This window comes from Prosopis cineraria, unplaced genomic scaffold (assembly GCF_029017545.1).
Source record: "Prosopis cineraria cultivar Desert tree isolate PC_DT_omini unplaced genomic scaffold, ASM2901754v1 PC152, whole genome shotgun sequence".
Taxonomy (NCBI): domain Eukaryota; kingdom Viridiplantae; phylum Streptophyta; class Magnoliopsida; order Fabales; family Fabaceae; genus Prosopis; species Prosopis cineraria.
In genome coordinates this window covers 54,051-67,463 of record NW_026555479.1, presented here as the reverse complement: position 1 = coordinate 67,463, position 13,413 = coordinate 54,051, and the positions used below count along the sequence as shown (strand labels likewise).

At 32.8% G+C, this 13,413-nt stretch overlaps 1 protein-coding gene across 1 annotated transcript; it reads left to right on the top strand.

Moving 5' to 3' along the window:
* The first annotated feature begins 3,684 nt into the window (after positions 1 to 3,684).
* On the top strand, positions 3,685 to 4,526 carry LOC129295604 (ruBisCO-associated protein-like). The gene is made up of 2 exons (XM_054934143.1): positions 3,685 to 4,147; positions 4,254 to 4,526. Exons 1-2 carry the CDS (start codon positions 3,734 to 3,736, stop codon positions 4,524 to 4,526), a joined length of 687 nt encoding a protein of 228 aa, XP_054790118.1. The 5' UTR covers positions 3,685 to 3,733.
* Positions 4,527 to 13,413: the final 8,887 nt, after the last annotated feature.

Sequence of the window (13,413 nt, the reverse complement as noted above, 5' to 3'; positions counted from 1 at the left end):
CAGGGTTGATTATTCATACTACCATTTAAATACATGGATTTCATATTTCAAATCCAAATCCCCGCACCCAAACACTACCTTATTAATTATATTTTCTCATTCTTTGATCTTATATATTCTATATATAAAAATTTTATAACATGATTATCCATTTCTTTAATTAAATTTATTAAAAGCTCCCCTCACCTCCTTCTCCCAAAAAAAACCCAACCACAACCACCTTGTGTGCCCAAGACTTGCTTTTCTCGTGTTATTGAATTAAATTCATCAGATTTGCTTCTGATTAAAATTTCCACCGTAACATTAGTGAATAGTATCCTTTGTTTTGATTTTAAAAACTGCACAGGCTTGGAGGGTCTTCTTTAACTAGAATTTCTCTAAATAATTGCTCTGTTGATCAATTAATTTCTCAACAAACTCCAGAGTGCTTTTGCTAGCCCCCACTAATTAATATTATTATTATTTAATAATGTATTGTTTTAAAAAATCTCTGAACCAAATCAGCTGGCCACTTGTTCATTTAATTATATGCCCCCTGTTTATTTATTCCACCACAGATTTAACAACCTCCACTTTGATATTTTTTGAACTCACTATGTTGAGTATTGGGAGTCTATATAGGCATTTTTTAATTGTTAGTTGCGTGCAATGAATTTTTTTAAAGTTCACACGAGATAATGTTAATTTTGTGCCACGAAAGACTTCCAGTCATGGAAAAATATAAAAAAATATGCCCGTTGACGTTGACTGGGACAAAGGTTGTTGTAGGTTGGACGGATAAATATAAATTAGGAGGACTTGTGGTGCGCGGCAATGACCTAGTGAGGGTAATATTGCCCGTTTACTATTAGGGCAATATTACCATGATTTATTACTCAAAAGTGACATTATTATGATAAAGAGTTTAGAAAACTGGGTACTTTTATCAAATTAGTTTAAGGGAAGAAACAGACATTAACCCTATTTAAAAACCAAAGTCCAAGATGGGGATAAAATATAAAAAAACTGGGGCAGAATTAACACCTCAATGGTAAATTAGAGAGGCCAAGCACGTATTAACTATGCCGGATGTTACAATTAATACTTTGAAGGGGTTTCTCATTCAGTGTACGTAGTTTGTCTTCCCATGGTAGTAGGACATTGTGCCATACGCATTTACACTAAAATAGTTGTCATATATATTGTGATGTTAAATTGTCGATAAATCATGTAATATTTTTTTAATTGTATTGTGAGAACTTTGAATGTAATTCAATGATCTCTCGTATAATATATAGTAAATAGTATGGATTTGTTTCCCCAAATTATACTAATATTTTGGGTGGTACGTATGACAGGGGGCAAATATTTTACCGCAAAGTGTACAGTTTTGAGGCTTCCATATAAAAATTAGAGAAGCCCCGTAATCAACGACAACCATGCTTCGCAAAAAAGTGTCAGGTAATTGGCAGCTAAATTGCAAGTTGAATAATTAATTAAGCTTTTTTTTTTAAAAAAAAAAATTGTCTTGATCATGCAGGCGGCGTGCCATCTTCTATTTTTTAACCCACAGCTTCCAGTGGCAGCATCGCGCGCTTTCATTGCGTACATCACAATAATTACTGATCATAGCCATCTATGGTTTCAGGGAATTAATCACCAAGAAAGTATATACTATCTTTGTGGCCAAGAAAGTGAAATAATTATATTTAAACCATTAATGACTCAATCATGTCCCTAGTTTATTAATTTCTTATTATTTCACCAACTGATTATGCATATAAATTATGAGTATAAGCACTAAGCCTTTATTGAAATCATACGACTGTTTATACTTTGCAACGTTAATATTGAGATTTGAGAGTCCAGATAGGCATTTTTTTTTTTATTTTGATAATGCTGATGATCGTTAATTATCGGCATATTGGACTTATTAAATATGACCGTTCAATTGCTTTATTTATTATGTGTTTTCATCTATATACGTCATTTGAGGCACTTACAACAAGACACCGTCATGTTCAGTTTAATTGTTAGCTGCGTGCAATGATTTTTTTTTTTTAAAGTTCATCATGATAATGTCAATTATATGCCAGAAAAAGCTTCTATTTATGAAAAAATATGTAAAAAATATAATGTTGACATTGACCGAGACAAAGGTTGTTTATAGCTTGAGGGGTAATATAAACTAGGCGATAGTGATGCCGTTGAGGGTTAAGAAGAACTGGCGAATCGGAAGATGGCGGAGAAGCAAACATGCTTGCGAGAAGTACGAAGGTGAGAAGACGATGATGAAGATGGGACGAATGTGAATATGAATTGAAGGACAATTAGACTGAACATATTTCTTATCAAGAGAGGAAAAAAAAACAAATGTTTATTGTTTTATTTATTATTTCAAAAAAATGAATAAAAATCCCCTCCAAATTATACAAATGACAATATAGTCCCTCAAAATGTGATAATTCCAATGAAGTCTCTAGAGACCTCTTTGTCAATAACTTTTTTAGTGAAAAGACCATTTTAACCCTTATTGACAATTGTAATTTCTTGTTCAATTCTTACCATTCTTTGAAATAGTTGTAATTATTTAAACAAACGTTGTGAATGGGGTTTATTATATGAGAACTTGTTTTTTAATATTAGAAATTATATATTACAAATTGTGATTTTTTATTCAACTCTTGCGATTCACAAAACAAAAGTTGTTATTCCTAAAAAAAAAAGTTTAGATTGGGGCTTATTCTTCAATAATAGAAATTACAATTGATAAGTTTGTGATTTCTTGTTCAACTTTCGTGATTTACAGAGCAAAAATTGGTGGTTCTTTAAAATAAAAGTTGTGAATGAGATTTGTTATTTCTTGTAAGGTAGAATGGTTTTTTCACTAAAAAAGTTGTCGACAAAGAAGTCCCAAAGACTTCATAGGAATTATGACATTTCGGGGGATGAAATTGTCATTTATATAACTCAGAGGGATTTTTAGTGTCCTTTTCCTTTTCCCTTTTATTTATTGGTCATTGATATGATTATTGTTATTCTTTGATTTTATTTTATTTCTGGAAAAAGAAGAATTTAAATTTCTGTGTAAAATTCATGAGAAATTAACATGGGTTTTATTGTGGTTACAATTGCAGTCCTTAATTCCGTGTTTGTCACAACAGAAATTATAGGGGAGAGCCTGGGTAAGAACAGTCTTTATGTGGCGCAATTCCGTGGTCTTAGTTCATCGGACTCCCAACTATTAATTAGTTATGTGAAAACATTATAAAAAAAAAAAATTATGCAAGTAAAGGTGATAGTAAGATACAAATAGAAATATCAATGGCTGGCGGATTTTAGATGCTAATTACTAGGTGGCGAACGCACAGAGCATCGATTTTTTATCAAACAAGATACTATGTCGTGGTATAAATTAGAATACTTGTATAGGTCCCATTTCAAGGCATTAAATTTTTTCTCTTAATGGGCGAACAGTGATATTGAAATTGAAAAATGCCTATAGATGGAGAGTCATGAAAAATAATGTGATTAATCTGTCGTATGTACAAATAAATTATAAAATGGTGCATATAATTAATAGAGATAGAAACATGACGCCATGTTTGATGACATAGAGAAGTGACGTCAGGATAACAAATTAGAAGCAACTTGTCTGTATAAAGGACATAATGAAGTCGGATCAACACAAACACACAACAAAAGCCAATCAATCCAATATCCAGCACCGTAGAGAGAGAGAGAGAGATTCAAAATGGCGAACTTGTCCGCCTATCGTGTTTACGCCAGCACTGTTAGCTCCGTTGAAAATCTCCCATATGCGAGCCTCGACAAAGAAATGCATATCGTTCTGGCCTTCGCCAGAGATTACGATATGTATCGGCGTTACACGACAGGAAAATTTGAGGCATATTTTGATAAAAGTAAGTTCGATGCCCAGACTATCAGAGCCATCAAAAGGAAGGCAACTTCCACCTCCATCAAGTTCTTCTTGAGCATCGGAGGGCGTGACCCCGAATTCCCATTTGCTGTGACCTCTTCTGACGAATCCATGTGGATCAAAAATGCCACCGACACTCTCAAAAACATCGTCCAGACTTTTGGTTTTGATGGCATCGACGTTTACTACGAACACATCAAACCTGATGCGGCAAATCAGTTTCCCAAGGCAATAAAAAGGTCATATGGGATCTAAAGAACGTGGAAAAAGTCATCACCAAGGCTTCCATCACTGTGTCGGCTCCTCTCACTAATAACTATGACGACTGTACAAGGAAAACGAGGCACTTTTTGACTTTGTCGTCTACCAGAACCACTCTCAGCCTGGTCGTGTTTCCAATTTTAAAGAGCTCGAACCCATCTTCGACAGACTAGCTTATCCCAAAGAGAAGATCTTTGCTGGCCACAGTGATGTCCTGCCATCGGACTGGGCTAACGTCCCACAGCCCATCTTCCTTGGTGCTGTTCCTCAGCTCCTCAACAAAGGAATCTTTGGGATTTCCAAGTGGATTGTGACCCCTAATGATCATAACCCTGAGAGCAAGTGAGATCGGCCGAGAGATTATTGAATGATCTATCCTCCCTCGTTTTGTGGTTTGGTGTCCATGCAGCTTTACTGTTTTATTTAATTTGGTTTGCCCGAGTTCCTTTCAATTAATAAGCAGTATCCATCTAAGACAGTGAGAATCAAAGGCCACATTATCGAGGAGGGAGCAGACACGACGTCAACAGCTTCAGGCAAGTTAAGCCACATGACTAAGACAGTGAGAATCTGAGAGACAAAAACAGGCTTGGACACTTGACTGACGATGGCTTGAGGAGGAGAGACTGAGAGAAGAGAGAAATTTGAGATCGAGAGTCGAGATCGAAAGAGGGAGAGGGAGTCTGAGGCTCTAAGCTTGTCGACTGAGTCTACTGTTTGTGTGAGGCTGTGAGCATGAGAGATTAAGAGCAATTTCGACACTTGAGGGTTTTCGTCTGTGCGGTGCATTTTGAGATAGGTAAGGAAAAAAAAAAAGTAAAACAGGATTTACGGGCTACCCGAGCCCGAGCCCTTTTTTTTAGGGCTTAAAAGAGTCGAGCTTTAAAACCCAGTTACCCTAAAACATATCAAATTTTCAAGCCTGAATCCTTATTAAAACAGGCTTAAATGGGCAGACTGTCAAGCTCGACCCTTATTTCTGACTCTCCCCCCTTTAATAAAGGATTTGAAATTAATGTGGGACACTGGTGTGGAGGTTTATAATGAGCATAGAAAAAAAAGTTTTAATTTGAAAGCCATGTTATTTGGCACAATTAATGATTTCCCTACTTATGAGAATTTGTTAGGATATAGTATCAAAGGGCATGGTGCATGTCCTATATGTGAAGAGGACACTCATTCAATAGGGTTGGATCACTGTAAAAAAAAATATTTGCATAGGACACCATAGATTCTTGCCTTCGACACATCATTAGAGAAAGTGGAGAAAAGCTTTTAATGGTGAATCCAAAGAAGAGAAACCACCTAGGGTAAAGACAGGCGTGAATGTGTTTGAAAAGGTAAAAGATCTTGATAATCATTTTGTAAACCCTTTACAAGAAATGTTGCAACAAGTAGGTAGAAGAAAAACTCAATCTTTTTTATCTACTATATTAGAAGTTCTTATATATAAGACACTTTCTTGATGTGATGCATATTAAAAAAATGTTTATGACAGTGTGATTGGGACTTGCTCCAGTTGCCAGAAAAAGCAAGGATAGTGTCAAATCAAGGTTGGATTTAGTTTCTATAGGAATAAGGGAGGAGTTGGCTTCAATGGAGAAAAGCAAGGATAGTGTCAAATCAAGGTTGGATTTAGTTTCTATAGGAATAAGGGAGGAGTTGGCTTCAATGGAGAAAGGAAGTCGCACAAATCTACCACCAGTAACTTACACTTTATCAAACAAAGAGAAAAAATGTTTTCTTGAATTCCTCCATTATGTTAAAGTGCCAGAGGGATATTCTTCAAATATAAAGAATCTTGTATCAATGAAAGACTTGAAGTTACAGAGGCTTAAATCTCATGATTCTCATATGCTCATTATTCAAGTGGATCTCTCTAAGGTTGGGTATAGGGATGACCCTTTTATTTTAGCTTTGCAAGCTCAACAAGTGTTTTTCGTTCCTAATCCTGCAAAAAAGAATTGGTCTATTGTACTTTTGTCAAACAAAAAACATAATAATGATGATGAAGCTCATGGTAATGAAGATACGAATATTGAAGATGATCCTTTCTATGGGACAATTCAATCTTTTGATAATGATTTACTTGAAGATGAGCACTTGTACATGGAGATGATCATAAAGATGGGATATGGATTTACCTGTCAAGTCTAAATCAAACAAAGAAAAAATGAAAAATTAATTTATTTTTCATTTTGACTTCTTTCAAATTAATTTACCTTGTTTGTTCTACTTATGCATATGTTAATGTATCAATTTTAACTTCAAGGACAATGAGTTCTCACAGCGACGATGAACCTCACACCAGTTCAAATGATGATGATCCTCAAGCAACAAAGGAGAAAATTTTTTGAGATGTTCATCATGGTAGAACTGTGATGGCCAAGTTAATCAGAAATAGAAGCATGGGAATAAAGCTACAAGTTGGTTGAAATATCAGGGGTCAACCAATAAAACCAAATGGAGAAAAATTAGTCAGTTATATTGGAACTGTAGCTTGAAACCATAAGCCTATTACATTTACTGATTAGAGAAATGTTCCAAATGAATACAAGAGATTCATATGGGAACAAGTTAAGGTAAAAAAAAAAAGAAGTCATTAAAATTTTATCTTTTTTGATTCTTTTTTCTACACATTTAGTGATCTAAATTATTTTTAATCTTTCTTTTAGTCTTGTTTTAAGCTTGATGAGACTCATAGAATATATGTCCTCAGAAAAGTTAGGGTTCTTCTTAGAAAATTTTGTGCAAACATTTGCAAGTGGTATTTAATAAATAATAATCAAAATATCATTGAACATCCACCAAAACTTTATGATGGGATCATATCTCAAGAAGATTAGGATGAATTTGTTCTAGTGCACACAACAAAATAATTTAAAGTAATTAATGCTAGATTTGGCCAATTAAATATAGTTTTGCTTATATAAAATTAACATGAATTCAATTTTCATTTTAACAATTGAAAAGTGAGCAATATCGTCAATTAGCGGAAAGCCAAAAATATCACTTCAAAAGGAGACAGAAAGCATATGCATTCATTGAACAAGATAAAGTACATACCTTATATTTAATACTTATTACATGCATCTATTACATATGTTTGAATTATTTATGAATTTAGTTAATTATTTTAATATGTAGATAAAAAAAGACAATTTAAATTATGAACAACTTACAAGACATGAAGTGCGGGTTGAAGGATAACTAAGTTCAAAAGGTGAAATTGAAGATGAAAGTGTGAGGCAAGTTTGGCAAACTTGTGTAAGTATTAAAATTTAATTCTTGTTTAAATCTAATATTTTATGTGGGAAACTAAATCTAATATTTTATATAATAGCAAAATTTGTCACAAGAAAGCTCAGAAGAAGCACAATAATTTAGTCATGAAGATATCCTTAGCAGAGCATTAAATGTTCCAGAAGTCTTAGGTCATGTGACAGAACACATTTGTTACCCACTTTTATTTGTCAATTAGGACCATTTTATTAATGATTTATCACCTTCAAGTGCACACATTGCATTAGATTTGGAACTTTGCCTAAGTTTCTAAGATCAGTGCACTAGGGGCATTTTGGTCCAAAAAATGAACTTTTGAGAAAATGTACAAGAAAAATTGACAAAATGCATTTTATGTCCATTTGATGAATGGTGAAATTATATTTTTAAAATTCATTTTAGTTTGGGAGTAATTAAATAAAAAAGTCAACACTTTCTTAAGTGTCTTAGTTTGTCCTTGTTTTTGGTTTGCCTCTGTGTGAAAATTTTTATATAATTTTGTGTAGCCTGAAACTTGGTTAATTTAATAAATTCTCCCTTCTAATTATGAATTTAATTCTGGACATGAATTAGATTTTATTATATCATATGTTATTTAATTGAATTATGTGATTTATGTGACATAGGTGGCATGTGACTTGTGCATCAATTGGGCAATTGAGGTCAACACTCCTTGATGACAATGGCTGATGGTTTGCACGTGAATTATGATTATTTTGAGGGATTAGATCAGCTAAAATGATGTGGATGACACATGGAAAATTAGGCACACATTGGAATCATCTACAAACCAATAGGAAGTTGCCACCTTGCAAGTGTGACAAGGCTCCCATTTACATTTTAATTTCTTTTTCCTTATTTTAATTAAGCTTCAGCTGATGGGAGACACCAAGGAGCACGCCATTTTAAGTCCTAAATGGGATCCAACACATATCTCATTCATCTTCCACATTCTCTCTCTCTTGTTCATAGTGTTCTTCATTTTCTCTCTTTTGTTCTTCATTTTCCAGCACCCTAACCTCCATTTTTCAGCCACCAAACCTCCACAAAACTCATACCATTCTTCTCCTCTCTTCATTTTCGTTCCATCCCTTCCATTTTCATAAGGATTGAAGCTCATTTTCATCATTCAAGAGCTATGGAGTTTGGCCTTCACAAGCAATTACTAGGGTTCTTGAAGATGAAGATTGGCTAAGTTTCTTTATGGAATCCTAGAGAGATGAAGATGGAGGATGAGTCTTGAGCTTCAAATTGGCTAAGTTCTTTTGTTTCCTATCCTCTTCTCTTTTTACTAGATGGTTAGATTCCTTAATCTAGGGTTTAATCATCTTAGCTTATAAATTCTAATTTGAATTTGATGTTGATGTAAAGAGAGAGGATTGTTTCATTTAATTTCTTCCTTGGACAGCCATGACTGAATTTTGCCACTCTTTGTTTGGCACATAATCTTGTGTTTTTCAATTAGTGAATTTCTTGTGTTAATATTGCATAATCTTGTGGTCTTAATGCTTGTGTTGTTGAGTAGCTTGACATAATCTTGTGGTTGCTCAATTTATGTGTTTGACCATGGCTGTTGAGAGAGGATTTTGAATGAATCACTTGGCTAATGTCTTCACCAATTAGTTAATTGAACTAGGGACTTTAATCTAAGACCTAGGGAGGTTAGCTAATTAGGTTAATTGGTTTAGGATAATTTTCTTAAGTCATGACAGCTTTAGTCAAGAGGAAAGGGAAGCTAAACTTAGCCTAATCATGAGAAGATAATGAGTCCAAAATCAACTAATCTCTAGGGTTCCATTATTATGAAAAGGGAAGTTCATTTCACTCACTTTCACTAGCATTTTAATTACTTGTATATTAGGTAATTAGTTTAGATAATTAGCTAGATAACTAAATTCCTACAAACTTTGGTTGATTTATTTCACTAGATAACTTTCAATTAGACTTAAAATCATTCCTTGGGAGATGACCTAGGGTTGGCCCTATATTGCATTAGGGTTAGCTTTAGTGTAATTTTGAGGATAAGCGACTAATTTCCTATCATCATGTCAGAGGGGTTAGTTTTGGTATTACCTAAAACACTTATTTCGATGGCAAAAGATGCTCAAACAAGAGTATAATTGCTGAGTTAAAAGAGGAAATAAACGCATTTTGATAACAGATGCTAGAACAAAATATGCACAAGCAGCATTATGAAGAATAAAATCATCAATAACAAAAACGAAATAAAAAGTTATTTTAAAAAATAAATGATATGATGCAGTAGGACTTGGTGAGAATTCCAGTAGTTAAAAGCCCTAGTTTGAGAGATAGCTGTACTTACGTGTCAAACCACCCAGCTCTCCCTCTGGTATTACTGTTTCTACACTATTTTAACTATATTATTAATTTTATAATACAAATTGTTAAAAAATTTCTTTGTTCTCAGGGGGAATCAAAATGGAAATTGTACATTGAAATTCCCTTTAAAAATGCAGTTGTCGTGGGTAATGTTTACAATTTTATTGAAGACACTTTACATATAATACCATTACACCCTGACACATTTCGAGTTTCTAAAGACATTTGCACTAATGATGATGCCAAGTTACCAATACCTTTAAATGAAGATATTATATTGATTAAAGATGTAGATGAAACTTTTGTTATGTGGCCTCTATATCTCATTGAGTCATTTGATAAGGTAATTATATAATTCAAACTTCCTTATAATTTGCTACATGTAATTGTAATTTGATGACTTAATTTTTTCATATTATTTTTACAGACTCAATCAAAATCAAAGAATAAGAAAATAATTGAATCGCATGGTAATATCTCTAAGGAATCAAATACCATGCATAAGTAAAAAAGTGTATCTCATGGAGTTTTAAAAATAAAAATGGCTAATAATTGTCGTGAAGAAGCTCTTCGATCTCTTTTGCTAAAGCTTATTGCTAATGGCCAAACAATTGAAATAAAATTTGAAGACGAAATCTATTGTAAAGATAGTTGGGAGTATTTTAATAGAAATACCATCATGAAAATACTTAATTGAGAATGGGCGAGTGCTTTTGCTATCAACACTTGAATAAGGTACTTATTTTATAGTATCCTTTGATATTGATCATTTTTATCGTTTGTTATGATTGGTTTTAATACAAGTTTTTGCTATTTATCAAGGTATTTGTACATTTCTTTTTTGAAAGACTCAGAGAAAATGAATAGATTTGCATTTATTAGTCTTTATGATATTACTTATCGGTCAATGTTGGGTCCATCTGAGCAAGTAAATCTTGTAAAAGAAATGTTCACAGAGAAGGCAAAAATTGGAAAACATATGTTATTTTTAATTCCTTACAATACAAGGTAAGTAGTTTATTGATTATTTTTTTCTTTTGTGTATGATACCTCAATTTTATTAAGACATAATAAAATTTTAAATTTTTTAGGAAACATTGGATTTTAATTGTTATTGATCCTGTGGCTATTCCTTTGCCTTCAATTTATTATTTGGATCATCTATCTGAAGGTATGCTAATGGATCGGCCTAATATATTGAGGTTATTTAATAAGTACTTATACTTATAAGAAACATTTTACACATTTTTATATATATTTGCATCAATTAATATTGAGTAATTTTTTTTTCTATTTTCTTAGGGCATTCAACAGTTTTCGAGGTCACAAAGAGCTCTCCTTTTTCAAAAATAAAGAATTCTTTAAAAGTTATCAATGGACAAAAATCATGATATAAATTATACTTCAAAGAATTATTAAATTATTGAAAATATATTTATTTCATTCATAAATTTACATTATAGTTTGGTGAAATTTTTAGTGCCCTTTCCAACCAAATAACAATGATTTTGGTTACTATATTATGAAATTCGTGAAAGACATGATTACTCATGGTCAAACTTCTATCCCATTTGAGATATGACATTTAACTCAATTTGAATTTTGTCATTTTAGTTGCTTATGACATCATTTTTTTAATATATTTTGTAGTACTATACAAAGTGCTTGAAATATAATGGTGAGCAAATTTATGATCAAATTGAAGGATGGTCATCTTTGGTTTTGACTTTAGGACACCACAACATAGGTAATTGTTAAATAGTTTATTAATGCAAAAAATTTTGAAAATTTCCATTACATGTCTTCAACCTCTTTGGAGAACTTAGCTATATTAATGTAGTTATAGACTTCTTGTCGTATCACAAAGCTATGTTTCTTTTTATTGTATAATTATACTGTTTATAAACTGTTGAATTGGTTGATATATATTATTTGATCTTTTGTATTGGTTTAAAAGTTGGGTTATAGAATTTATGAAATTTTATTTTAAAAAATAACATTAGGTGGTGTTTATTCCTTGAAGAAATGCCACCTAATGTAATTTTTTAAAAAAAAATAGGAACTAAAGAGGTGGCGTTTCTTCATGATGAAATGCCACCTCTGTAGTCAAATAGGTGGTGTTTCTTGTATGTAGAAATGCCACCTATTTGAATTTAATTTTTTAAATTATAACATTTTCTTTTTTTAAAGTATCTAGAGTTGTTAGCCCTAAAAAAATCCACCATTGTGTTATGAATTTAAAAAATATATATAACAAATAGGTGGCATTTTCAGACCTACAAACACCACATATTTCACATTTTTTTTAAAAGAAAGTAATAGAGGTGGTGTTTGTTTGAGAAAGAAATGCCACCTTTATTAAGTTGAGTTTGAGAGAGGTGGCATTTCTTCCTTGAACAAATGCCACCTCTGTTAATCTGAGGTATGAGAGAGGTGGCGTTTGTTCAAGGAAGAAGCACTGCCTCTCTAGTTAAAAAAAAAGATCTGATAAAGGTGGCATTTGGAAAATGAAATGACCTCACTCTCATGTCAGTCTTATGGCATTTCATTAATTAATGAAATGCCATGAGATACCTATTATAGCTTTGAAATTTAGAGCATTTATTAAACACCACAAGATTAAAATTTCAAATGCCACCAAAGCCTATTTTTGTAGTAGTGAATTGGGATGATCCGGAAGTGAAATTTTGAGCTTGCTTCATTCCAAAACAATAAGATTGCTGATGCTAGGCATGATTTGATCAATTTTAGGCAACTATCAGATGAGCACATATATACTACATGGGAGAGGTACAAGCAAATAATGAGAGCATGCCCAAGTCATGGGATGGATGATTGTGCCATTATTCAAAATTTCTGCACAAGATTTAATCATCAACCTAATTCTATGTTAACTTCAATTTTGAATGGGAGTTATGATCAAATGCTTATTGATGAAGTTATGCAAGTCTTGAATACTTTATCAGAGAGCCACTCACATAGAAGGGATGAGAGACAATTAGCTCCTCAAAAATGAAGCACCAATGAAAACTTTTCTACTCAGTTGGTCACTATCTTGTCTGCTCTCAACAAGAGATTTGATTTGTTAGAGAGTCAAGTAAAGAAAAATAATGTGATAAATGTTAATTCTATGCAATTGACTCCTATTATTTGTGATCATTGTAGAAATGTGTATATGCCTGACTAATGTCCTATGTTTATGTAAGTTGAGGCAGTAAATTGTGTAGGGAATCTTCAAAGAGAACAAGGGAATCCTTACTCAAATACTTACAATCTTGCATGGCAAAATCACCCTAATTTTTCTTAGAAGAGTGGTACATCTCTTAACTAAGCATCTACTTCAGGTGCAATGCCAACTAATCCCCCTAGTTTCTTACAAGTAAAAAAGCAAGTTATGCCAATTCAAGAGTCAAAATTAACTTAGAAAAAGTGATCGCAAAGTTGGTAGAATCTTATATCAAGAATACTCAGGAACAAGCTGCCATAAATGCTAGCATAGATTCATCTCTCAAGAACCTTCAAGTTCAAGTGAGTCAGATAGCCATTACTTTGAATACAATGTCTCAAGGTGGATTGCCAAGCAATACTGTGCCTAACCCTTATGGGGAGGG